The sequence below is a fragment of the Molothrus ater genome, chromosome 19 (assembly GCF_012460135.2).
Source record: "Molothrus ater isolate BHLD 08-10-18 breed brown headed cowbird chromosome 19, BPBGC_Mater_1.1, whole genome shotgun sequence".
Taxonomy (NCBI): Eukaryota; Metazoa; Chordata; class Aves; order Passeriformes; family Icteridae; genus Molothrus; species Molothrus ater.
Genome location: NC_050496.2, coordinates 10079879 through 10104321, shown reverse-complemented (window position 1 = coordinate 10104321; position 24443 = coordinate 10079879). Strand labels below are relative to the sequence as shown.

Genomic DNA, 24443 nt, shown 5'->3' with positions numbered 1-24443 from the left:
CAGGATGTGGTGTAAAATTAATACAAGGAGCACATCCTGGTGTTCTTGGTACAGATGTGGAAGCCAATCATTCCTGAGCTCTGGTCTCAGTTTTAAAATGAAGTTTTAAGATATTTGACTCAACCCTCATCTCACCTCCCTAGCTGCAAAGGACTCCTGAGTTTCTACAATTGAGTCAGTTAAGTGGGGAGTCCTTGACCTCCCTTTTGCTCTCCCCTTCACTGGGGAGCTCTCCAAAGCTCCATTTCTGTGTGCTGGCCCAGCAGCCTGGATCTCTCTCAGCATCCTGCTCTGCCCAGGGGCTGTTCCTGCCCTGTGCAGGGGCTGTTCCTGCCCTGTGCAGGGGCTGTTCCTGCCCTGCCCAGGGGCTGTTCCTGCCCTGTGCAGGGGCTGTTCCTGCACTGCCCAGGGGCTGTTCCTGCTCTGCCCAGGGGTTGTTCCTGCCCTGCCCAGGGGCTGTTCCTGTCCTGTACAGGGGCTGTTCTTGCCCTATGGAAGGGCTGTTCCTGCCCTATGGAAGGGCTGTTCTTGCCCTATGGAAGGGCTGTTCCTGCCCTATGGAAGGGCTGTTCCTGCCCTGCAGAGGGGCTGTTCCTGCCCTATGGAAGGGCTGTTCCTGCCCTGCCCAGGGGCTGTTCCTGCCCTATGGAAGGGCTGTTCCTGCCCTGCAGAGCGGCTGTTCCTGCCCTGCATGTCGGTGTTTCCTGGAGAAGCTCAGCACCCCCCAGCTCAGCTGTGAGGCCAGCTGCATCCTCCCACCCCACAGCCAGGCTTCACCTCTGAGGCAGGGTGCATAAGGTCTTTCTCTGCTTGGCTTTTTTCCTTCCTCTTCGCCACTGCTTTCCTCGGCTTTCCTGGAAAGCCCGGGAATCACGGGAAACAAATGCTGCCCGTTTGTGCTCGCAGCTCTTCCCATGAGGCTGCTGAGGAAACTTCTCATTTTGAGTGCTTGTGCCCCACCAGGCAGGACAATGGACTCTGGAGATATTCCTTTAACCATTGCCGTGCTGGCAGAGCTGAGCTTAAGTCGCGCCTCTCTGTATGCCACAGTTCACACATTTTTATTTTTATTTTTGGCAAACTGCTTTGAAATCTTCCTGGAAGGAACTGCGTGCTAAAACGGAGCCCCCACTTGTCACTTGCTTCACTTACGTTACCCCTTCCTTCCCCTCAGGGCGTCCCCAGCTTCCTTACATAGAAAGGTGGCTTACTCACCACATGCCTTTTGTGTTGGATGATTCAACTTTCTGATGTGTGAAAAAGGGGCAACCACGTAGGAAATGTGACCTTTTAAAGACAAGGGGGGATTCCCTCGGCAGTGCTTTCCACAAGAGAAACTCTGGAGAATTGAGAGTGGATCTGCTGAGAACAATCACAGCTTGTGGGGCTGCGCAAGGAGACCAGAGGGATAAAATGCAGCTTTCAGCAGACTTTCCCCGGCCTGGACACGCTCTCTGTGAGAGGCTGGCAGGGATCTGTGGGCTCTGGGGAGCCCATGGACACTCAGCATTGATGTGATTGATGTGATTGATGTGATGTGATGTTTGTATTTCCACTATAGCATCATTCACCCTCTGTGTGGGGTAGAACACCCGTGGAAACTTGCAGCTACATAAATACCACTGCATTTACCATGCAAAACAGGAGGTTAAGGGGACTACCCAGGGAATGTCTTTCTGCGTTATCTGGGGGGCAGAAAGGCCAGGGTGAATGTGGGGACTCAGAAATCTGGAGGGAGCCTGCATGGCTGCTGCTGGTGCTCTCCACCACTCTTCCTGCTGTTCAAGTCCCTTGTTTTCTTCACCAACGAATTCACACATCAGCCAGCCAGGCTGTGTCAAGGACTGGAGAATTCTTTGCTTTCCACAAGTGTGGCTTTCGTGATTAGAGGCCCAGGAGTGTCTGCCCTAGACAAGCCTCTATAATCTGATTTAAATGCCTCGTGCTTCATGTGGCAGATCTGCCAAGAGCATTAACTGCTGGGGTGGTTCACCTGGGCACAGGTGAAATCTCAGTTCATGTGTGTTTGGTGCTGTGGGTCACTCACTGATGTTAATAAAGCTGAATTTACCTTGGACATCTTGTGGAAATTACACAAAGTAGCTTTATAATACAGGAATATCCATAAGCTTCATCATAGCTTGTCAGAGAAGACTAGAAATAGAAAAAACCCACACCTGACCTGTGAGGGGGTGTTTGGGGGATCGGAAGGATTTAAAATTACGGGAATCTTTGGAGCTCAGCGAGGCTGAAGAGCTCATACCTCAGTGTGAGCTTCTCAGAGCTATTTTTCCTGGATCTCCTGCAAGACCATTTTATTTTTGAACTCACTTGAAGGCCCAGATTTCAAATGTGTCTCTTATATTCCTCAGTGGAACTGTTAAAGTCAGAATTTTGGGATGAAATGACCATTTTTATTCCTTTAAGTATGTGGGACATGGGAAGTTGTTGATAGTTATCCTTTACTTAGACCAGTGTAGGCACCACACCTGGAGAATTTCTGAGTCCTTTTACCACCACTTGTGTAACAGACCAAGTTTGGTTTTAAACTGGAAATGGTTCAGAGGAATTATTGTAGACTATGACAAGTTTTCCCATCAAACCAAGAAAATGAGCTACATCTTTTTATGTGTTCCTTATGCTGATATTAACTCCCAAAGAATTCCTTGCATGTACTCCTGCCAGTATCTGTCTCTCTAAGAGATGGAGACACTTTAGTTCCCTATCATCATCAAAATGCCTGCTTGCCTTTGCTGTCCTTTCTCTTGCTTCCTAACTCCCCTCTGAACTCTCTTTTTCCTCCCTTTTGCCTCCAGGACCATCTGTGCTACTGGAGTTTGTCACCCTTGGCCTTTCAGAGGGGCACCAGGATCTGAGCTTGCTTTGGCAGAACAAAACAGCACTTCAGACCCTGAATCATGAGACACTGCAAACATGAGGAGCTCCCCTTCTGCTCATTTGGCCATCAGCTGATGCCTTGGAGCATGAGGAAGAATAACTTGGGTACCAGTGTGGGATGACAGGTTACTCATCTGAGAGGAGCAGAGTGTCTGATCAGCAGCTGCTGTGACTTTCAGGGGAATTCCACATGGGAAGAGCAGAGGGGAAAGGCCTTCCAAAGCACTGGCTTGTCTGGGTGCCATGAAAGAACAGAGCTAAAGATAAAACATTTCCACAGAACAGCAAAGCAATTGGGAAAGCAGCCTGTGCCTTCAGGGCATTACTGTTCATGGAAAAAGCTCTGCTCCAGCTCAGAGCCAGCCTGCTCCCCTCAAGTGTGAGAACCACAGATCCCAAATCCAGAGCAGTCACAAACACCCTGGTGGGGAAGGCACTGCCCTGAGAAACAGCTGCACGCATGTGGGGTGTGAGTGCTCCCCGTGTGACACAGCAACGTGGGTGTGAAGTGTGTGAGGCACACAGGGCTGGGGGTACAAAAGTGCCTGTGCAATCTGTTCCTGTACATACACACATGGCTGGGGGTACAAATCACAGAATCACAGAATAATGAGGTTGGAAGAGCCCTCTAAGATCATCAAGTCCAACCTATGCCCCGACACCTCACCTAGCCTACAGCACCAAGTGCCATGTCCAGTCTTTTTTAAACACTCCAGAGATGGTGATTCTATACCTCCCTGGGAAGAGCATTCCAGGACTTTATTATTCTTTCAGTGAAATACTTTTCCCTAATATCTAACCTATACCTTCCCTGAGGTAGCTGGAGATGTGTCCTCTGGTTCTCTCAGTGCTGCCCAGTGGAAGAGACCAACCCCACCTGTCTGCAACCTCCCTTCAGGAAGGTGTAGAGAGCAATAAGGTCACCTCTAAGCCTCCTCTTCTCCAGGCTAAACAACCCCAGCTTCTTCAAATGTTCCTCAGAGGGTTTGTGTTCCCAGCCCCTCACCAGCCTTATTGCCCTCCTCTGGATGTGCTCAAGCACCTCAACATCCTTCCTGTGCCTGTGCAATCTGTTCCTGTACATACACACGTGGCTGGGGGTACAACAGTGCCAACAGTGTTGGGTAGGATCAACAGCTCACAGAGAGGGAGGTGTGAGTGCCTGCTCAGGACGTGCCCAGGTGGCACTCTGGGCACACACAGGTGTGAGCACACACTCCTGTGTGGGTGTTCTCTGGGGTGTGCAGGAGGTACTCACACAAAGGGCTGTGCCTTTTGGCTGGCAAGAATTCCTGGGAATGCATCATCCGAGCCCTGGCACAATCAGGTTCTGTGTGAGTGAGGACTCAGCCTCTCCTCCTGCCCAGCTGTGCTGGCAGCTGAGCTGGGGGCAGCAGAGGAAACTCTGCCACTTTCTGGAGGAACCAGGCAAAATCTTGCTGGAGCTCCTGGTTTCCAGTGCTGCCAGTCAGGTACTGTTCACCCCCCATCCCCTGGCATGAGGCAGTTCCACTGTGAGGAAGAGCTCTAACCCCATGGCCTTCCTCTGGTCACTCTTCATCACAATTCCCCTGTGTGAAGAAGTCACCAACTCCCCAAACTGCTCATCTGGCTCCTGCATCCACAGCTGAGCTGTCAGAGGCCGGTGGCATCCAAGGGGCATGTGCCCAAAGCACTGCTCAGCCCTCACACACACAGGACACTCAGCCACAGCACTTTGGTCTGAGCTTGTTTAATGTGACTTCATAAATTCCAGAGTGATCTTATGCCTTTATTTTCTCTGTCACTTCAGCACAAGCTGCCCCCCAAGCCTGACCCCTGGGGTCTATAGGGCTCTGCAACAGGTCATGACCCAAAACCCTGCGGGATGGGGCTGTCATTCCTTGGACCCTGCATGCCCTGGGGAGCCGTGGCCCAGCAGGATGCTGTGACCATGGATCATCTCCTGAAATGCTGCCCCGGGCACCGCATCACCCTTCATGGGCAGTGAGCCTCCAGCGCTTTCTGTGCCTACTCCAAACCCAGGCCCGAGAACCTGGCCATTCCTTCCCATTCCATTCCATCCCGTCCCATCCCGTTCCATTCCATTCCACTTCATCCTGTTCCATTCCATCCCATTCTGTTCCATTCCATTCCATTCCATCCTGTTCCATTCCATCCCATTCCGTTCCATTTCATACCATCCTGTTCCATTTCATCCCATCCTATCCTGTCCCATTCTGTTCCATTTCATCCCATTCCATTCCATCCCATTCCACTCCATCCTGTTCCATTCCATCCCATTCCGTTCCATTTCATCCCATTCTGTTCCATTCTGTTCCATTCCATTCCATTCCATTCCATTCCATTCCATTCCATTCCACTCCATTCTACTCCATCCTCTTCCATTCCATTCTGTTCTGTTCCATCCCATTCAGTTCCATTTCATCCCATCCTATCCTGTCCCATTCCGTTCCATTTCATCCCATCCCATTCCATTCCACTCCATCCTCTTCCATTCCATTCTGTTCTGTTCCATCCCATTCCGTTCCATTTCATCCCATCCCATCCTGTCCCATTCCATCCCATCCCATCCCATCCCATCCCATCCCATCCCATCCCATCCCGTCCCGTCCCGTCCCGTCCCATTCCGTTCCGTTCCATTCCATCCCCTCCGCGCTCTCCCACGAGCGCCCCCAAGCGGCCGCCCCACCGCCTTCATGCAAATGAGCTCGGTGCGGCGGGTGCTGATTGGCTGCGGCGCGCGGCAGTGGCGCCGCCCCCGGCGTGTGGCGGTGTGGGCAGCCAGGTGCGCCGGGCCGCGGCCGCTCCGCTTGCACCGCCACCACTGGCACCGGTACCGCCACCACCGGCACCATGACCGTCACACGGCTCGACCAGGGACAGCGCTACCGCCCGCGGATGGCCTTCCTCAAAAAGGTGAGGGCTCAGCCGCGCCGTTAAGGGCGAGCCGGGCGATGCGGTGCGGTGCCCCGGGCAGCGCTGGCGGTGCTCGGGGCGCTGCCGCGTTCAGAGCATCTTGCTCGGCCACCGCTGCCCGGGCACCTCCGGGCGGGTGGCTCCGAGGGGGGACAGCCCCTGCCCGGGAGCTGGGAGCCGTGACCTGTTGCAATCTGTTGAATGTGTGGAGAGCGCCGTGGATCCCAGCTGGCTCGGGGGGTAGCGTGTGCTGTAGTGATGGAGAAAATAGGACTGTAATGGTGTTTATCTTTTGTAGCTTATCTCAGCTGAATGGTGAGATAAGCTACAAAGGAAGTAAAGGAAGTAAAGAGGGTATTTTCTGTGGTGCTATGTCTTGCCCTGACACGTTTTCTCTCTCTTCCATTATTTTTTTTAAAGTCCCTCAAATCTGTGTCCATTCCCAGGGAAAAACCCATCACCTGCAGCGCCAGGCCACTCAGTGTAGCTCTGCTCCAGTGGGTCCAGTGTGTGCTCCCAGTGCTTTCAGCTGATGTCCACATTCAGAGCGTGTATTACAGCCTGCTCTCTGCCTCCTTCCAGTTTTTCAGACATGAGTGCATTTGTGGCCAGAAGCAGTAGAAGGAGTGGGATGGTGCATGCCCACGTTTTTGGGTGTAATGTGTAATTTTGTGCAGCATTTGGTGGGCTTTTCCTGTAGCATTCATTCAAAGCATAGGCAGTTGTAGTGTAGCTGGTACTGCAGATTTTGAAAAGCAGAGTGTTAAGCTAGCTTTTCTCCCACCCACCTCTCCTGAGTGTGGCTTATCCTGTTGGATGGAATTAACTGAATTTCCAGTGACAAGTACAGCCAGCAAGTTGCTGTTTGAATTTTAGTTAGCTTTCCTCAACACCCACAACCTAAGGAGGATTCCAGGGGTAAAGAGAGAGGAATTTGGGGATATTCCATGCTAAGGTATAAGCCTGGCAGTACTTACTACACCAGAGGAAGTAAAGAGGGTATTTTCTGTGGTGCTATGTCTTGCAGGGTAAATTTGGCTGGGGAGCCCTGCCAAGAGAAATACTCCAGGCCAAATTCTGTACTGAGTAATACTCGGTGGAGTTGTGTGCGGGGGTGCAGAGGAGGAGAAGCTGTGCTTTGAGAAAACAACTGCCTGCAGCTGTGCTTCAGCTGCTCCGTGGGAGTGCAGCAGGCTCTGCACAGCACTCCCAGTTCCTCAGGTGGGAAGATCAGTCAAAACACAGGGAATGCTGTTACAGAGTGTGCACCACTCACTCACACTGAGAGCAGCCAGGGGGGCTGAGCACTTCCAGTGCTTTGCAAGTCCAGGACCTGTTAGCAGCAGGAAGGGGAGCTCCTGGTGGTCAGTGAGAGCCCTTGGCTCTCAGCTCCACTTTCATTCCTGCTGTTTTTTTCCAGACCTTGGAGCAGCCATGGAGCCTCGGCTGCTCCATGGCAATGTGGTCTGTGTGCAGCCAGCCACATCCTCAGGGCTCCTGGGAACACCAGGCACCTTTATTGCTGCCCAGGATGGGAGCTGAGGATGCTCAGCCTGCACCCAACGAGCACCTTACAGGCTTAGACCCATGAGGAGCTAAAATCCTGGAAAGAAGCTTTGTTAATTGCTTAAGCCTGTGCTCACGCTCTGCCCCCAGCTGACACACGCTGTGCCTGGGCTGCTGTGGGTGCAGGGAGGGATCCCTTCCATGCTGCCAGCCCCTGGGCCCTGTGTGCATCCACAGCTGCAGGGAGGGATCCCTGCCATGCTGCCAGCCCATCCCTGTGTGCATCCACAGCTGCAGGGAGGGATCCCTGCCATGCTGCCAGCCCCTGGGCCCTGTGTGCATCCACAGCTGCAGGGAGGGATCCCTGCCATGCTGCCAGCCCATCCCTGTGTGCATCCACAGCTGCAGGGAGGGATCCCTGCCATGCTGCCAGCCCCTGGGCCCTGTGTGCATCCACAGCTGCAGGGAGGGATCCCTGCCATGCTGCCAGCCCATCCCTGTGTGCATCCACAGCTGCAGGGAGGGATCCCTGCCATGCTGCCATCCCATCCCTGTGTGCATCCACAGCTGCAGGGAGGGATCCCTGCCATGCTGCCAGCCCCTGGGCCCTGTGTGCATCCACAGCTGCAGGGAGGGATCCCTGCCATGCTGCCAGCCCATCCCTGTGTGCATCCACAGCTGCAGGGAGGGATCCCTGCCATGCTGCCAGCCCCTGGGCCCTGTGTGCATCCACAGCTGCAGGGAGGGATCCCTGCCATGCTGCCAGCCCTGTGTGCATCCACAGCTGCAGGGAGGGATCCCTGCCATGCTGCCATCCCATCCCTGTGTGCACCCACAGCTGCAGGGAGGGATCCCTGCCATGCTGCCAGCCCCTGGGCCCTCTGTGCATTCACAGCTCCCAGCACCTCCCTCTGTGCATTCACAGCTGCCAGCAGCCCCCTGTGCTGCCCCTGCAGCAGGAAGATGTGCCCACAGCAGCAATCCTGCCATGGAGAGCACAGGGGGTTGCTGTAGGGGTGGTGGGCAGTGTCCTGCCCTTGCTGTGAGGCTGTTCTGGTTGACTCAGGCTGGATGTGCAGCTTGGTCTTTGTGGCTGAGCTATGAGGGATCAGAGGGGCCTGTAACACCTGCTCTTCATGCTAGCACTTAGGTTGTTTTATTCTATTTTTTCCTCCCCTTCTAAACCATCTTGGCTGGAAGAGGAATGACCCAAAGGTCTTTTGGGATAGCAAGGAAGCTTCTAAAATGCATTTTGGCTGGATGCACTTGGCTGGATGCTGTGAGAGCTTGAATGAATCCAAGCTCTTGGTGCCTGTGCCTGCTCCAGCAGCCAGGCCTGGCTCTGCTGGGCATCAGCTGGCAGAGCTGGGCTCTGCTCTCAGGAGCTCCTGGGCTGGGTATTTTTCCTTGCTGAGCTGCACAGTGACTCACACCTTGTGGGTAGGGCTGATGGATGCCTTCTTCCCTGCCTCCTCCTCACTCTGCTCCCTGCTGGCTTCTCCCAAGCTGTGCAGCAGCCAGGGAGGGGCTGCTCCAGGGTCTGGGGTCTTTTCCAGCCTGGCTTTGCTTCTCCAGGCTTAGACTTTCCAGCAGCTGCTAGGCCTCATCTTCCTGGGCATTTCCAGAAGTGTGTGAGCAGCTGAATTGTGTTTCTGCTGGAATCCAGCAGACTTCTGCTCTCTGAGGCCCATGGGTATGGCTGAAACTGAGCCTTAGGCCAAGCTCAGCCTCATCCCATCCTCCCTTTCCTTGTTCCAGGCTGGGAGATGCCAGTGCCACATCTTGTTGGAAAAAATCCCATCCAGACTGGGCAGAGCCAGCTACAGCCCTGCCCTCCCCACTCACAGATTCACTTCCTTTAGCTGAGGCATCACTCAGTGGGAACAAGCCACTTCCTCTCAGCTTTAATTAGGAAAAAGCAGGAAGTTTTAGCTGGTTAACAATGGATTTTTTTTCATTTCTTCTTTTTTTCTGATCATCCATCAACGTGCAAAGCAAGGCTGGTAGTTGTAGACCTAGGAAACAATTGAGTGAGCATTCAGAGGCCAGAGTGGGGATAAGGACTGTGGTGTTACCTTGGAAATCAGAGCAGGTAGAGCTGACCCTTGCAAACAGCAGCAGGCAGTGAGGGAGGCTAGAACCAGGCAAATAGCATGGAGAAAGCAGCAGATGTTTAATTACAGCACCAAGACTGTGAACTCAGCTGGGAACTGGAAATTCCTGCTGGGAAAATCGATTTTTCTTCTGTCTGAAGCAAAGCTGCCTCTGTCTGGGTTGATGCTGAGAAGGGCTGAGCTCCTCACCTTGGCAGTGTTCTGCTGTTGCATTTGTGAGTCTCAGCACCTGGAGTTTGTTTTTCCTGCATTGTGGATGCCCTGATCCTAGGGAGCTGGTGGGTGCCCAAAGGGTAACAGGGATGGGACCTGCACCCAGGGTCACTCAGCCAAGCCATCTATCACTGCCCACTGCTCCATGCTGCAGCAAAGCATCCATCCTCCTCCTCCTCCAGAACCATGGGCACCCCATCAGTTGGTGGCCATTAGCCTCTCTGTCTTGGTTTGGAAAGGCAGTTGTCTGCTAAGGAAGGCAGGAGCCTCCCCTGAAATGGAAAATGTAACCCCCCTCTGTCCAAATTGCTATAAATTTTAATTTAAGGGGGTCTCAGGCAAAAAATATGGGAGCAGGAATAACAGTTCTTTATTAGGGAGGAAAATAAAAAGATAAAATGAACAATGCAGTAAACCAAAACAACACTGACAGAGTCAGAACACAGCCTGACACCCTGTGGGTCAGGGTGCTGGCAGCAGAACCATTGGAATTGTGGCTCAGCCCTCCTGCAGTGCCAGGGGTGGCTCTGCTGGAGCAGGGATCCTGGAGAAAGGTGCAGTCTCTTCCTCTGAAGATCCAGGGGAAGGGGCAGCTGCTGTTCCTCTGGGAAATCCAGTGCAGAAGCCGTGCTGGTGTTCCAGAATCTCAGATTATATCCAGGCAGGAATGCTTGGCTGGTGTTCCAGAATCTCCAGATTCTATCCAGGCAGGAATGCTTGGCTGGTGTTCCAGAATCTCTGGATTCTATCCAGGCAGGAATGTTTGGCTGGTGTTCCAGAATCTCCAGATTATATCCAGGCAGGAATGTTTGGCTGGTGTTCCAGAATCTCCAGATTATATCCAGGCAGGAATGTTTGGCTGGTGTTCCAGAATCTCCAGATTATATCCAGGCAGGAATGCTTGGCTGGTGTTCCAGAATCTCCAGATTCTATCCAGGCAGGAATGCTTGGCTGGTGTTCCAGAATCTCCAGATTATATCCAGGCAGGAATGCTTGGCTGGTGTTCCAGAATCTCCAGATTCTATCCAGGCAGGAATGCTTGGCTCCTCCCTCTGGGCTCACATCTCCCAGTGGGATGCTGTAGTTCTTATCAGCCATGCAGGGACATTCAATGGCCTCTTATCAGCAGGTGTATCCCCAGATGTGGAAGAGATAAGGAAAACTGCCCACTGAACAGAAGACAGCTGCCATCCAGATGGTACATAGGGTACAATTTGCTTGGCAATCCAGGACACTCTCCCTGGGGCTTCTCAGAGCTCCTGAATCCAGTGATGGTTTTTTCTCGCTTTATGGGAGTTTGAGTTCTGCTTTGCACTCAGCAAGCTGAGCCCTGTGACTCTGTGCAGTCACAGAGGGGACAGACAGCTTTCCTGTTGTCTCCTCTGTGGCTTTCAGGGTGAGTTCACCTCCAGGCAGAGATCCCAGCTGATCTGAAGGGAAATCTCCAGGGGGCTCCTGCCTTGTGGTGTCTGTGTGTGTGAGATGAGCTCTCCCTGGAGCCTGGCTCACTCAGCAGTCCTGATATTTACCTCTGTGTGCATCTCCACCCATCAACCAGTCAGGAAGTGGCTTCTGGCTCTGCAAAATTCAAACCAGACAGCTCTTTCCTGGCTGAAAGCGTGACAAAACGTACCAGAGCCCTCAGCAAAGCAAGGAAATGTTCCTGCTGTGTGTGAAGCAGCCCTCCTGGCCTCCCTCTGGCAGCCTGGTGCTGATGGCAGCTCCTGATCCTGTAATCCACTGTTCCCTTGGGAGAACAGACACAGACAGGCTGAGGTTTGATCAGCAAGGTGGATGCTTTGCAGCCGGGGCTGCCTGGCTTTTTAATGCATTTGTCATTTCTCCAGTGACAAGAGAGAGCGTGGCAGAGTGTGAGCACCACCTGAGTTGAAGAGCTGCTGGTTAAGGGAAGGGAACATGCTGTGCTGTAGGGCTGGAGGGGTTTCTCAGCCAATTCCTGTTATCTTATATGCCAAGAGTTCTCTTATCATTATAGTGCAAGGATTCTATAGCACCAGAGCCTTGTACCTCCTGCATGTCTCCTGCAGGCAGCTCCTCTAAGCACTGACTCTGCTTGGTCCTTGCAGCAGCCATTGACTCCTGTAACTCCTGATCCCACCAATCTGCTCTTTTATACCCCTTGTTCTTACTGGCTACAGGTGTGGCCTGTTCAGATCAGGCCTGCTCCTAATCTTTAGTAATTGGTCCAGCTGCGACTGGTTGGTGGATAAGATTACACTTTATACCCCCTTCATACTGTATCCCCCTGCAGATTCCCTGCTCTCAGCTGGTTGAAGATGTCTCTGGAGCCCACCTGGAGGGCAGCATGTGCTGTGCTGCCTGCCCAGAACACAGATCCTGCCTGGGTCTGCCAGGTGCTCACTGCACAGGGACAGGGGCATGAGCAGGGCTGTGTTTGCCCCCAGGATCTCTGTTCTCTGTGAAGGGACTGTGCAGTCACAGGGGGTGACTTCCTAAGGCACCTGGGTTTGCTTAAAATCCCAGTTTCCTAAAAAGTGCCCTGCCTGCCTCACCTCATCCCACACAGCTGAACTTTCTGAGCTTGAAATTATGAGTTCTGTTAAAAGATCTAAAAAAAATGTCTTCGAATTCCATCACCTCTGCTCTGGTTTTGCTCTTTTAAAATATTTTATAAGTATTTATACAAATATTTATGTTAAATTTTACCAGGCTTCTCCCTTTTAGCATTAATTTGTCAGTGCCTTTAAAAGCAGTTGAAAATCCAGTTTTACTGACAAGCCCAGAGTGTATCCTGTCACTACAGCTTAAATCCTCACAGAACTTGGCAAGACTTGGGACCAAAGTCACTGTGGTGCCTGTGAAGACAATACCCTCCATTATGTGTGTGTGTCATCAGCTCACACTGTTAAATCCTCTGCTCTCAGTTAAAAAGCTACAGCCTCACCCAAAACAAATGTGTGGAGAGACCAAATTGGTCCTGTTGGACCAGTTTTGATTTAATAGCCCTGGAAGCAGAAGACAGAAAGAAGAATATCTTCCCCAAAGCTCTCATGGCACTTAGATAGTCAAAAACGAGGAGATGAGGGGGGTGCCCCAGCTCCATCCATCTGAGCACAGATCCTAAGTGAAAGAAAAGCTTTGTGCTTTGGGAATGGTGCTGGTAGGAAGTCAAAGAGGAGCAAACTACCTTTGAAAATCTTTATCTTTTAAAGAAGAAATACAGATAATTGGAAATGGGGAATAAAAGATGTCTGGCCCTGAGTGTGAGACTCATCCCGTGTTAAAGATGAGTCACCAGGATCCCCGAGGAGTCCCAGCTGAAGATGCTGCCAGGGAGGAGGATGTGCCTGCCCCACCCCTGGAGGGGCTGAGGGCTGGGTGGGGAGTGCAGCCCTGCACAGGACTGGTCACAGAGCCCCTCACACACCTCCTTTGCACCTCCCAACACAAGCACAGATTTTATTCCCTCCCCATTTTTCTTTCTAAGTGCCCAACGAGCCAGAGAAGAACCTTTCTGGGTGTAGTGGGGTCTGGGTAGCAGAGATTCTATTTATTTCTTTTTTCCTTAGCTCTCATTGAGTGGCTCCATGCTGTCCCTCCTGTGCCAGCCCTGGCTGTGTGTGTGTGCAGTGTGAGCTGCCATGGGCTGGAGGTGGCACCTCTGGTGCCAGGGGAGGTCCAGAGAGGGCTGTGGCCACTGCAGGCATTGCTGTGGCACACCAGTGGGGTGGGGTTCACAGGGTCCCAGGACCAGGGAAGAGATGAGAATGTTGACTCCATGTTTCTGAAGTCATTATGTATATATATTTTATTTTATATATATTTTTTTATTATATATATATTTTATATATAGATATATTTTATTATATATATATTTTAAAAATATATAAAATTTATATATGTATATAAAAATATATAAATAATATATATAAATATATATATTATAAAATTTATATATATAATTTTATTTTTTATACACATATATTTTAGTTTATTATATATATTATTAAAATTGTATTTATTATTATTTGATTATATATTATTATTTTATTATATATTATTATATATAATATATTATTATATATTATATATTATTATATATTATTATTATATATTATATATTATTATATATAATTTTATTAGATATATATTATTAAAACTATAGTAAAAGAATAGAAGAAAGAGTTTCATCAGAAGGCTAGCAAGGAAAGAAGGAATGGAATGATAATAAAATCTTGTGACTCTCAGACAGTCCAAGCCAGCTGGGCTGTGATTGGCCATTAATTAGAAACAACCACATGAGACCAATCCCAGATGCACCTGTTGCATTCCACAGCAGCAGATAATCAATATATTATATTATATTATATTATATTATATTATATTATATTATATTATATTATATTATATTATATTATATTATATTATATTATATTATATTATATTATATTATATTATATTATATTATATTATATTATATTATATTATATTATATTATATTATATTTTGTTCCCGAGGCCTCTCAGCTTCTCAGGAGGAAAAATCCTGGCAAAAGGATTTTTCATAAAATGTGTCTGTGACACAGCAATGCCCACCCTCTGGAGTGCAGGCTGCCCTCCTGCCCACTCCTGACATCCATCCCTGGTAAATTTGCAGGGAATGCCTTGAGGAAGGAGGGAATGATGCATCTGACTCCATCTTATCAGAAGGCTAATTAATTATTTTATTATATAAATTATAAAATATTAGAAAATTAGAAATTTATATTTATAATTATTAATATATTTATATTTAACAATATGTATTAACATCTATATTACATTACATCTAAACTGAACCTACCAAGCACTCAACTCTGCTCTGAATCTCATGACTGTCAGCCCACAGTCCTGACACACACACACACACCTGGCCCTGAGAGGCCAAGGAAACAAAACACCATGAATTTGGGTAAACAATCTCCATATTGCATTCTACTTTTGCACAAACTCAGGCACAGCAAATGATAAGAATTGTTTTTCCTTTCTCTGAGGTTCAGAGAATGTGAATCTCAGAAACACCCTTGGGAAGAATTGTGCCTTGCTTTTCTCTGTGAGGAGAAATGTGGCTCCACATGCCATCCCATCCCCTCCCTGCTTTGCAGATTGAAGCTCTCATGATGGAGATGCAGAGCCCAGACACAGGAATCAAGACACAGACCCAGCCAGTGATGGTCACCAGCATCCCCCACGCTGTGACAGGTAAGAGCTGCTCTGGGGGAAGGGGCTGGGCCCAGTTCAGCACAGAAAATCTGCCTGTGGACGGACCCCCCTGGCTGTGTGCTGGAGCTCTGCCCCCAGTAAATATCGGCTGCACATCATTTGAAATGTTCCTGCTCCCTTGATGTCATTCTCACTCCTGTCTCATTTCATTCCTACCCTTTGAAGCAGACAAAAGTTGATCCCCAGGCACTCCCAGCTGCCTCCTGGGGTTAACTCAAGTGACCTTGCCTTAGCACAGAGGTGAGGACATGCTGCAGCCTCCAGACCTCTCATGCTCCCAGTGAGGCTGCATCACAAATAAAGATAAATATTAAAATCCAATTAAAACAAGCAGCCTGGAGGCAGACTGAAAGATGGTACTTCAGAAACGAGCAATTAACAATTAGTCTTCCTTTTCATGTTTACTGCTAGTTATAATTCTTCTTGAGTAGGCAGGAAAAGGACAAAATATTCAACCCACTTGTGTGCCTGTAAATGACAGCTTTGCCTCCCTCAAGGAGGCTGGAGGAGCAGCAGACAGGAGCTGAGCTGTGTCATGTGCAGTGTTCCAGGCAGCTCTTATCAGCCTCCTTGTGCCTGCTGCTCCTTTCACCAGGCACCAGCAGTACCCTGCTCTCCAGGCCTCCACAAAAGCTCTTGTGAGGAATCCCCTGCTATAAATATTCACACATACTCCATATCCTCCTCCTGCTTCCATCTTTCTCCAGCACTTGGAAATTCAGAACAAAAACTCCCACTGAAACAAAGTGAGTTTGCTCCAGGCAAGTCAAGAGAATTCCCCTACTGTGTTTGCAAAGCCTGGCTGGCTCAGTGTGTTGTTTGCCCCAATTTTATTTTTTTAAAATGAGACTGCAGAGGCACTGAAGTCACTTGCCCATGGGAAGAGGCAGTGAGTGTAGGGATTTTTCATAAAATATCATGGTGACAGTTAAATTCAGTGAAAGTCAGTAAAATATCTCACAAATAATCCTCAATGTTAAATGTGCACCTTTGGGGGAAAGTCATCACTGCAATGTCAAGAAAGGTCAACACCTCAGTCCTGGGGGAGGTTTGGAGGAAAAGGCCAGTAACTGGTCAGGGAACAAGTCCCTTTTTACCCTCTTTAAATGGAAGGAGGTTCTGAAATTTGTCCCCCAGAATGTAAAACTAAAACTGCAGGAGGTTTATGCTGCCTATGGTGGGTACAACTGCTCACAGTCCAACAAAAGAAGTGGGAGAGATAAAATGTGTGTGAGTTTGATAAATCCTGTGACCACTGCAGCTTGGATCTGAGATTTGGACATCCCTTCTGCCTATTAAGGGACTCTTAGAGGATTCATTTTGATGAGTGTGTGGTGAAGATATTGGAGCAGGGGACACAGATCCATTGGAGGGAGCCTGGCTCTCCTGTGCAGGAAGCTAACAAGTTAAATGTGGTGTTGTTGGGTTTCTAGGATGAGGTGAGAGATGAGAATCTGTCTTTAAGTTCTCAGAAGGCTGATTTATATTATATTATATTATATTATATTATATTATATTATATTATATTATATTATATTATATTATATTATATTATATTATATTATATTATATTATATTATATTATACCTAATATAATATAACTAGATCATACTATATTATATCATACTATATCATATATTATACTATATTATATATTATAAGAAATTATATACTAAAACTATACTAAACTATAGAGAAAAGAATACATCAGAAAGCTTGGAAAAGAATGAATAATAAAAACCCAGGACTGACCAGAGAGTCCAACACAGCTGGACTGGGATGGGTCATTAATTAAAAGAATTCACATGGAACCAATCAAAGATGCACCTGTTGGTCTGCAACCTCCTGACCACATTCCAAGCAATCAAATAATTATTATTTACATTTCTTTACTGAGGCTTCTCAGGAGAAAAATCCTGGAGAAGGGATTTTTCAGAAAATATCATGGTGACAGTTGAATTCAGTGAGAGTCAGTAAAGTGGCTCACAAATAAACCTCAATGTTAGATGTGCACCTTTGGGAGAAAGTGCTTACAGAGGGAGCTGTCTAGAAATGAGTGATGAGATAATCCTTTAATTTCATCTATTTCAGGAAGGAGGCACTAGGATAAGAGCTCTGAGCCCCTATTAGAAAGTTAAGTCATCACTGCAATGTCAAGAAAGGTCAACACCTCAGTCTGCAGTCCTGGGGGAGGTTTGGAGGAAAAGACCAGTAACTGGTCAGGGAACAAGTCCCTTTTTGCCCTCTTTAAATGGAAGGAGGTTCATGAAATTTGCCCCATAAAACATAAAACTAAATACAAAAACATAAAACTAAATAATAAATAATACTAAAACATAAAACTAAAACTGCAGGAGGTTTATGCTGCCTATGGTGGGTACAACTGCTCACAGTCCAACAAAAGAAGTGGGAGAGATAAAATGTGTGTGAATTTGATAAATCCTGTGACCACTGCAGCTTGGATCTGAGATTTGGACATCCCTTCTGCCCATTAAGGGACTCTCAGAGGATCAGGCACTGGTCTTTACAAAACTGACACAGGACTGTGTGTGACCGTGGGGTCTGAGGATGAGGGAAGAGATGAGGATCTGACTCCATGTTTCAGAAGGCTTGATTTATTATTTTATGATATATATTATATTAAAACTATACTAAAAGAATAGAAGAAAGGATTTCAGCAGAAGGCTGGCTAAGAATAGAAAAAGAAGGAATGATAACAAAGGTTTGTGTGTTGGACTCTCTGTCTGAGCCAGCTGACTGTGATTGGCCATTAATTAGAAACAACCAACATGGGCCAGTCACAGATGCACCTGTTGCATTCCACAGCAGCAGATAACCATTGGTTACATTTTGTTCTTGAGGCCTCTCAGCTTCTCAGGAGGAAAAATCCAAAGGAAAGGATTTTCCATAAAAGATGTCTGTGAAAACTGTGCTCCCTGCCTCTGGAGCTTCTGTGCAGTGAATCTTTCCAGGCAAGCTGGAGCAAAACCTCCCCTTCCCTGGTGAGAAAGCTGCTGCATCCTTAAGCCCTTTCTAAGCCCCTGATGGGGTTTGGGTGCTGCTCAGGCCTCGTGAGCTGGTGCCACTCTCTCTGTGCCATCCCAGGGTCACTGCCTGGTGCCCTGGGGGTGCCACCATGGCCAGTGGGGGCCCAGCAGTGCATTTCACCTGGGCTTCTTGCATTTGAGTTTACAGAAAAGGGGGCTGTGACTCTGTTCACAGGGCTCTGAGGATGAGGGAAGAGACGAGGATCTGACTCCATTTTTCAGAAGGCTTGATTTATTTTTTTATCATATATATTTTATTAAAACTATACTAAAAGAATAGAAGAAAGGATTTCATCAGAAAGCTGGCTCAGCTTTCTGGATTTCATCAGAAAGAATAGAATAAGAAGGAATGATAACAAAGGCTTGTGGCTCAGACTCTCTGTCTGAGCCAGCCAACTGTGATTGGCCATTAATTAGAAACAACCAACATGGGTCAATCCCAGATCCACCTGTTGCATTCCACAGCAGCAGATAATAATTGTTTGCATTTTGTTCCTGAGGCCTCTCAGCTTCTCAGGAGGAAAAAAATCCTAAGGAAAGGATTTTCCATAAAAGATGTCTGTGACACTGTGCCCTCATGGGATCCAGAGCACAGTGAGGGGTGAGCACTGCAGAATCTCCTTGCCTGGATTTGGGACACTCCTGATTTCAGTGCCTGACCTTTGCTTTGTTTTGCTTTGCAGGTAATGATATCATGCAGTGGATCCTTCAGCGCTTGCAGATCACTGCAGAAGGTGGGTAAAAATGTGAAAATTGAGCCTTTCCCAGCTTCCAGTCATAAAACTACGACCTCAAGCAACAAAAGCTTTTAGTTGAATTCTCCCCTGCATAAGAGCTCACTTTTAATTCCAGTGAAGTGTTTCTGTGCAATGAGAACATCTGCATTCTCCATTTGCAGAGGCACTCCACCTGGGAGACCTGTTTGTCAAATATGGATATATCTACCCTCTTCAGGAGCCAAAGAACCTCACCCTGAGGGCAGATGGCAGCCTCTACAGGTTTCAAGTGAGTTGCAGCTCCTCGAAGCTGTTGAGAGGGAGTTCAGCACTGGTTTTTATTAAAAACAGGCAGCTGGGGCACTTCCCAGGAGCTGTGTAGCTGTGCAGGAGGAAGGAAAAGACTCAGAGAAGTCTGAGATTGCAGTTTACAGGGAAACTGTGATCGTTTCTTCAGTGAAATTAGTGTTATTTGTTCAGCCTAAAAATAGCTGTGCATTCCTCCAGAGAGTGTTCCCTTCAGATCTTAAAGCAGCAAATGGAATTGCTGGTTGGACATAGATGACGTGGGGGCACTGAATAATGAATATTCAAAAAGCACAGTAAGAACAGGATGGTATTGAGGTTCATGGCTGGACTCTTTCCACTGCTCTCAGTGGGAAATCAGGATATTCCTGGTACTGGGAATGAGGAGTCCATGAGTTCAGGGCCTGTGTGCACTAACAGGAGGCTCCTTCCCTTGCAGACTCCTTATTTCTGGCCAGTGCAGGGCTGGGCTGCTGATGACACTGACTATGGTGAGTGGTGGCACTGCATGTGCCCAGGGTGTGGGTTTGTCACACAGGCCAGGGGTGTGGGTTTCACACAGTCCAGGGATGTCCAGGGGTATCCAAGGGTATCCAGGGCTGTGGGTTTGTCACCCAGTCCAGGGCTGTGGGTTTGTCACACAGCTCAGGGATGCCCAGGGCTGTGGGTTTGTCACCCAGTCCAGGGCTGTGGGTTTGTCACCCAGTCCAGGGCTGTGGGTTTGTCACCCAGTTCAGGCTGTGGGTTTGTCACACAGCTCAGGGCTGTGGGTTTGTCACACAGTTCAGGGATGCCCAGGGCTGTGGGTTTGTCACACAGTTCAGGGCTGTGGGTTTGTCACACAGCTCAGTGTGGTGTTGTTTGCAGGGGTTTCAGCACAAGGGAAGAGATGAGAATCTTGACTTTATGTTTCAGAAGGCTGATTTATTATTTTATGATATGTATTATATTAAAATAAAATTATATACTAAAACTATACTAAAAGAATAAAAGAAAAGATTTCATCAGAAAGCATGAAAAGAAAAGAATAATTATAAAATCTTGTCACTGACCAGAGAGTCCAAGACAACTAGACTGATTGGCCCTTAATTAATTAACCACATGAGACCAATCAAGATGCACCTGTTGCATTCCACAGCAGCAGATATTTATTATTTACATTTTGTTTCTGAAGCCTCTCAAATTCTAAAGAAAAAATATTCTAATGAAAGGATTTTTCATAAAATATGTCTGTGACAGTCCAGGGGTGTCCAGGGGTGTGGGTTTGTCCCCCATCCAGGGGTGCCCAGGGGTGTGGGTTTGTCCCACAGTCCTGCTCCACACCTGCTCTTCCTGTTCTTGTGCTGCATCTCCACTCACAATGACCAACCCTGGCAATTTTTTTCATGCTGTTTTGTGAATAATTCTCAGTAATGGTGAATTGAGGGTGTGAGCATCTTGTGGTGGCCTTGATGAGAGAAAGTGCTTAAGCTCTCCTGTTCCACTAAGATCCATCACACAGGAGCACATCTGAATTACCTTGCTGGGAGGGAAGGCTTTAAACACAAGATTAGATTTCCCTGAGCAGTTAAGTGTGTTCCTGGATCTGAGCCCAAGGCTGTCTTCCTGTAGGTTTGGCTCAAGCTCTGCATTCAGAGATGGTTCTTTTTTATTTGGCTTCCAATATCTCCTGATGGTTTTTTCCATACAAATCTCTTGTTGCCTTTATGATGCTTTTTGTAGTCGAGCTGATCATGAATCTTGGGCTGATCAGCTGGCTTTGCTCCTGTGAGCTGTGCAGTTCACAGGCTGATTTCTGCATGCCAGGGTTGTCCTCTGTGGCTTTTACCTGCATTATGCTGTAGATTTTCCAAGGAAATAAAAAAGCCTGGTTTGGATTGGAATGTTTTTATTAAAACTTGAGCAAAAAACACTGGCCTGTGCTTTTCAGAAAACTTGGAGCTCAAGCTCTGAGGAGCCTCAGAAGGTTTGGTCCAGTGTCCCCTGACCCCTGGAAGCCTGGCTGAGTTCCCCAGGGGAGGTGGCAGAAGGCACCCACTGCCTGTCCTGCCTGGGCATCAGTGCCATCCCAAAAGCACCAAGTCCTTTTCACCGAGCTCTTGTGAGCTTGGAGCTCATGCCTGGGAAGATATTGTAGCAGACAAAGGCTCCTGTGTTTGTAATGTGGGTAAATTTATAATTATTCTTGGACTTGTATAACTGATTGCTAATTTGCTACTACCTCCACAGCAATTTATCTAGCAAAGAAGAACATTAAAAGGAAAGGGATTTTGGAAGAATATGAAAAGGTGAGGAGACACTGCACTTGTTCCATTACAAGACCCTCATTTGCTACAACTTAAGCCATTTGTTGCTAATGAGTGGGGCACAGCAAAAAAAAAAAAATCACCTCTTCAATTGCATGAGGTGTTCCTGCAGCTGTATCAAAAGCCAACATTTTGCAAGTGAAAAAAACAACCAGTACAGAAAACTCCTGTGAAGTCAATTATAATTTTAGCAGGGGTAATTGCTCTCCTTGCAATGGTATTTTTGAACTGTTGCAATTCTTGTAATTACGTGCAGAACAATCCAGATTTCTTGGCTCAGTGGCCAGCCTGGCCTCGTTGAACTATGGAGAGTCAAGAAAACCCCAGCATGGGAGTGCCCTGGTCAGAATTTTCACACTAAACTGCTTTTTTATTTTTATTCCAGGAACATTACAACATGCTCAATCAAAAAATAAACTACAAGTGGGATTTTGTCATTATGCAGGCCAAGGAGCAGTATAAGTGAGTTGAATTGCATTCCCTTGTTTGCATCACTGGGGAGGGTGTGAGGAGCAGAGCTTGGCTGCCTTAGTGCACAGTTCAATCACACATTAAAAACACCAAAATGCCTTTAAAATGGCTTGGAGTGGAGGTTTAGATTTTGCACTTGATGTGGTTCTGTGAAGAAGCTGGGTCCTAATGCTCCAACCCTAATTAGAAACAACTTCATTTAGCTCAGTGTTCTCCATGAGGATTTGTGGATCAGGCCCTGGACTTTGGGCCTGTTGCTGGTCTGGGTCAGGAGTTTCTGGCACATCTCTCAGCTGAGTGGAGAATCAAGAGGCAGTAAATGGTCCCAGCAGGGACTTCTGGAGAAAACTGAAGTGCATAATTGGGTACCCAGCTAAAATAACTTGATTTTAGAACTGAAACCTTCAAATTCCCAGGAAACTTGGTGAACATGAGATGGGAATACTCCTTTAGAGATCTTTCCTGCTTCTGTGGACCCCTCTCACCTTCCTTTACCTGCTGGCAGGGCAGGCAGTGCCTGTGCTGCTGAGCAGCCTCTGTGTTCCCTGGGCTGGCAGCCAAGGCCTGGGAGTGCAGCTCATCAGATAACTCTCATTAAACACGAGACTGTTGTTCTTGTAAACTGAGGTCAGACTCGGGCTAGGAGATGCCAAATGCAGTTTCAAAGTTAGATCCCCAGCCTGTGTCTGAAGCAGCAGATTAAACTTGTCTGAGGCTGTTTGATGGTGCTGCTGGGGCAGACTGGTGCAGAGCACCCACCCTGTAACCACAGCAGGGAGGCCACATGCAAACAGCCTGTTGGGAATGTTCCCTTCCCCATGCTAAATCCCAAATTGTGCTCAGGACTTTTCTGGGAAAGAATTCGTTGGTCCAAGCCCAAACCATGCTAGTGCCTCTTGTGTTTAATTGTGGAGGTGATTTGGGTTTTAGTGCCTGGGAACCCTCCTCAGAACCATTTCCAAGCAGTTTCTCTGAGAAATGCTTCTGCTTTACTGAGAGAAAGGGATGAGACGTGTCCAGGGTGTATCTCTGGGTGGCACTCCTTGGGGACATGGGACAGGGACAAAGGTGAAGCAGCAGGACTGGGGGCAAGTCAGCAGAGAGGCTGTGCTGTGCCTAAGAAGGGTGTGGGGGTGTTCACAGGGGTCCCAGGATGAGGGAAGAGACAAGAATCTTAACTCCATGTTTCAGAAGGCTGAATTTTATTATTTTATGACACATATTATATTATTTTATTATATATATTATATTATTTTTATGATATATATTAAAACTATACTAAAAGAATAGAAGAAAGGATTTTATCAGAAAGCTTGAAAGGATTATTATTTTATGATATATATAATATTAAAACTATGCTAAAAGAATAGAAGAAAGGATTTCATCAGAAGGCTGGCTAAGAATAGAAAAAGAAAGTGATAACAAAGCTTCTGTCTCTGACAGAGAGTCTGAGCCAGCTGACTGTGATTGGCCATTAATTAGAAACAACCACATGAGCCCAATCCCAGATGCACCTGTTGCATTCCACAGCAGCAGATAACCATTGGTTACATTTTGTTCCTGAGGCCTCTCAGTTTCTCAGGAGAAAAAATCCTAAGGAAAGGATTTTTGATAAAATGTGTCTGCCAGAAGGGGATGTGCCTGCTCCCAGCTCAGCTCAGGAAGATGATGATGATGATTTCTCAAAAGGCAGAGTCATGTGTGGCCATGTGAAGATGATGAGCAGCCCAGAATTAGCCAGGACAGGATGTGGGCAGGGCTGGCATCAGGGCAGGGATGGCTCAGTCAGGCTGGGACCCATGGGGCATGGCAGGCTGGACATGTGCTCTGCTTCTCATCCCACTGATTTAGGAGGGCAAAATTGCTGAATTCCCCTGTTCTTGGCTTTGCAGGGCAGGGAAGGAGCGGAAGAAGGAGGACAGGTATGCCCTGGACTGCCAGGAGAGAGCCTACTGGCTTGTGAACAGAACTCCTGTGAGTAGGGGGGGACAGGGTGACTGCAGTGACTCGTGGTGCCCTCCCTGCAGCCACCTGGGACAAACTCCCATGTGGAAAGGGCTGAGTGCCAGGGCAGGGCCAGCCCAGAGCTGCCCTGAGTCCCCACCACCTTCCCTTGGTATTGCTGGCCGGGGTCTGTGTTCAATCACAGCTGGGATGGGACTGCTGGGAACAGCCTTGAGCTGTTTGATTTTCCAGCTCAGTCTCATTCCATGGTTATGACAATGGGAAGGTGCCACCAGCTCACATCCCAGGCAGCAGAGCAAGAACTTAATGTCACAACTCACTTTATGAGTGTTTTGACCAATCACACAAAGCAGAAGCACATTGACAGTAGTTCCATCCAACCCCTATAAGCACAGGTACCTTTGGTTAAACAATGCTTGCTTATTTCAAATACAATACCTGCTTGTGAGCCTTCAAACACAATGCACACAGCTCCATTGTTAACCTTCAAACTTCCTAATATCTCACTGGATAAACTTTTCTGCAGCTTAGGGAGTTATTCTAGACAAGCATTAATGCACAGACCATTGTTCTATTTGTCCTTGCTTTTCTACTTTTTAAATAATTTTTCTGCTGACCAATCTCATGGCTGCTGCTTAGCTCCAATCACAGTTTTACAGTCTCTGAGGCCTGCCTTTTGCAGCTTTCCCAAACCCCTCTGATTTTGGGGATTCCCACAATTGGCTGTTCCCAAAGCTGC

At 47.9% G+C, this 24443-nt stretch overlaps 1 protein-coding gene across 2 annotated transcripts in view; it reads left to right on the top strand.

Moving 5' to 3' along the window:
• The first annotated feature begins 5675 nt into the window (after positions 1–5675).
• RGS9 (regulator of G protein signaling 9) overlaps positions 5676–24443 on the top strand; it is a 40527-nt gene continuing 21759 nt past the window's right edge. For both annotated transcript variants that reach the window (XM_054516874.1, XM_036394657.2), the window contains exons 1-8: positions 5676–5817; positions 14776–14872; positions 18624–18674; positions 18839–18945; positions 19402–19453; positions 21192–21250; positions 21654–21730; positions 23632–23713. In XM_054516874.1, coding sequence (XP_054372849.1) covers positions 5755–5817; positions 14776–14872; positions 18624–18674; positions 18839–18945; positions 19402–19453; positions 21192–21250; positions 21654–21730; positions 23632–23713 — 588 coding nt within the window. In that variant the 5' untranslated portion in view covers positions 5676–5754. The remainder of the gene's footprint in view (positions 5818–14775; positions 14873–18623; positions 18675–18838; positions 18946–19401; positions 19454–21191; positions 21251–21653; positions 21731–23631; positions 23714–24443) is intronic.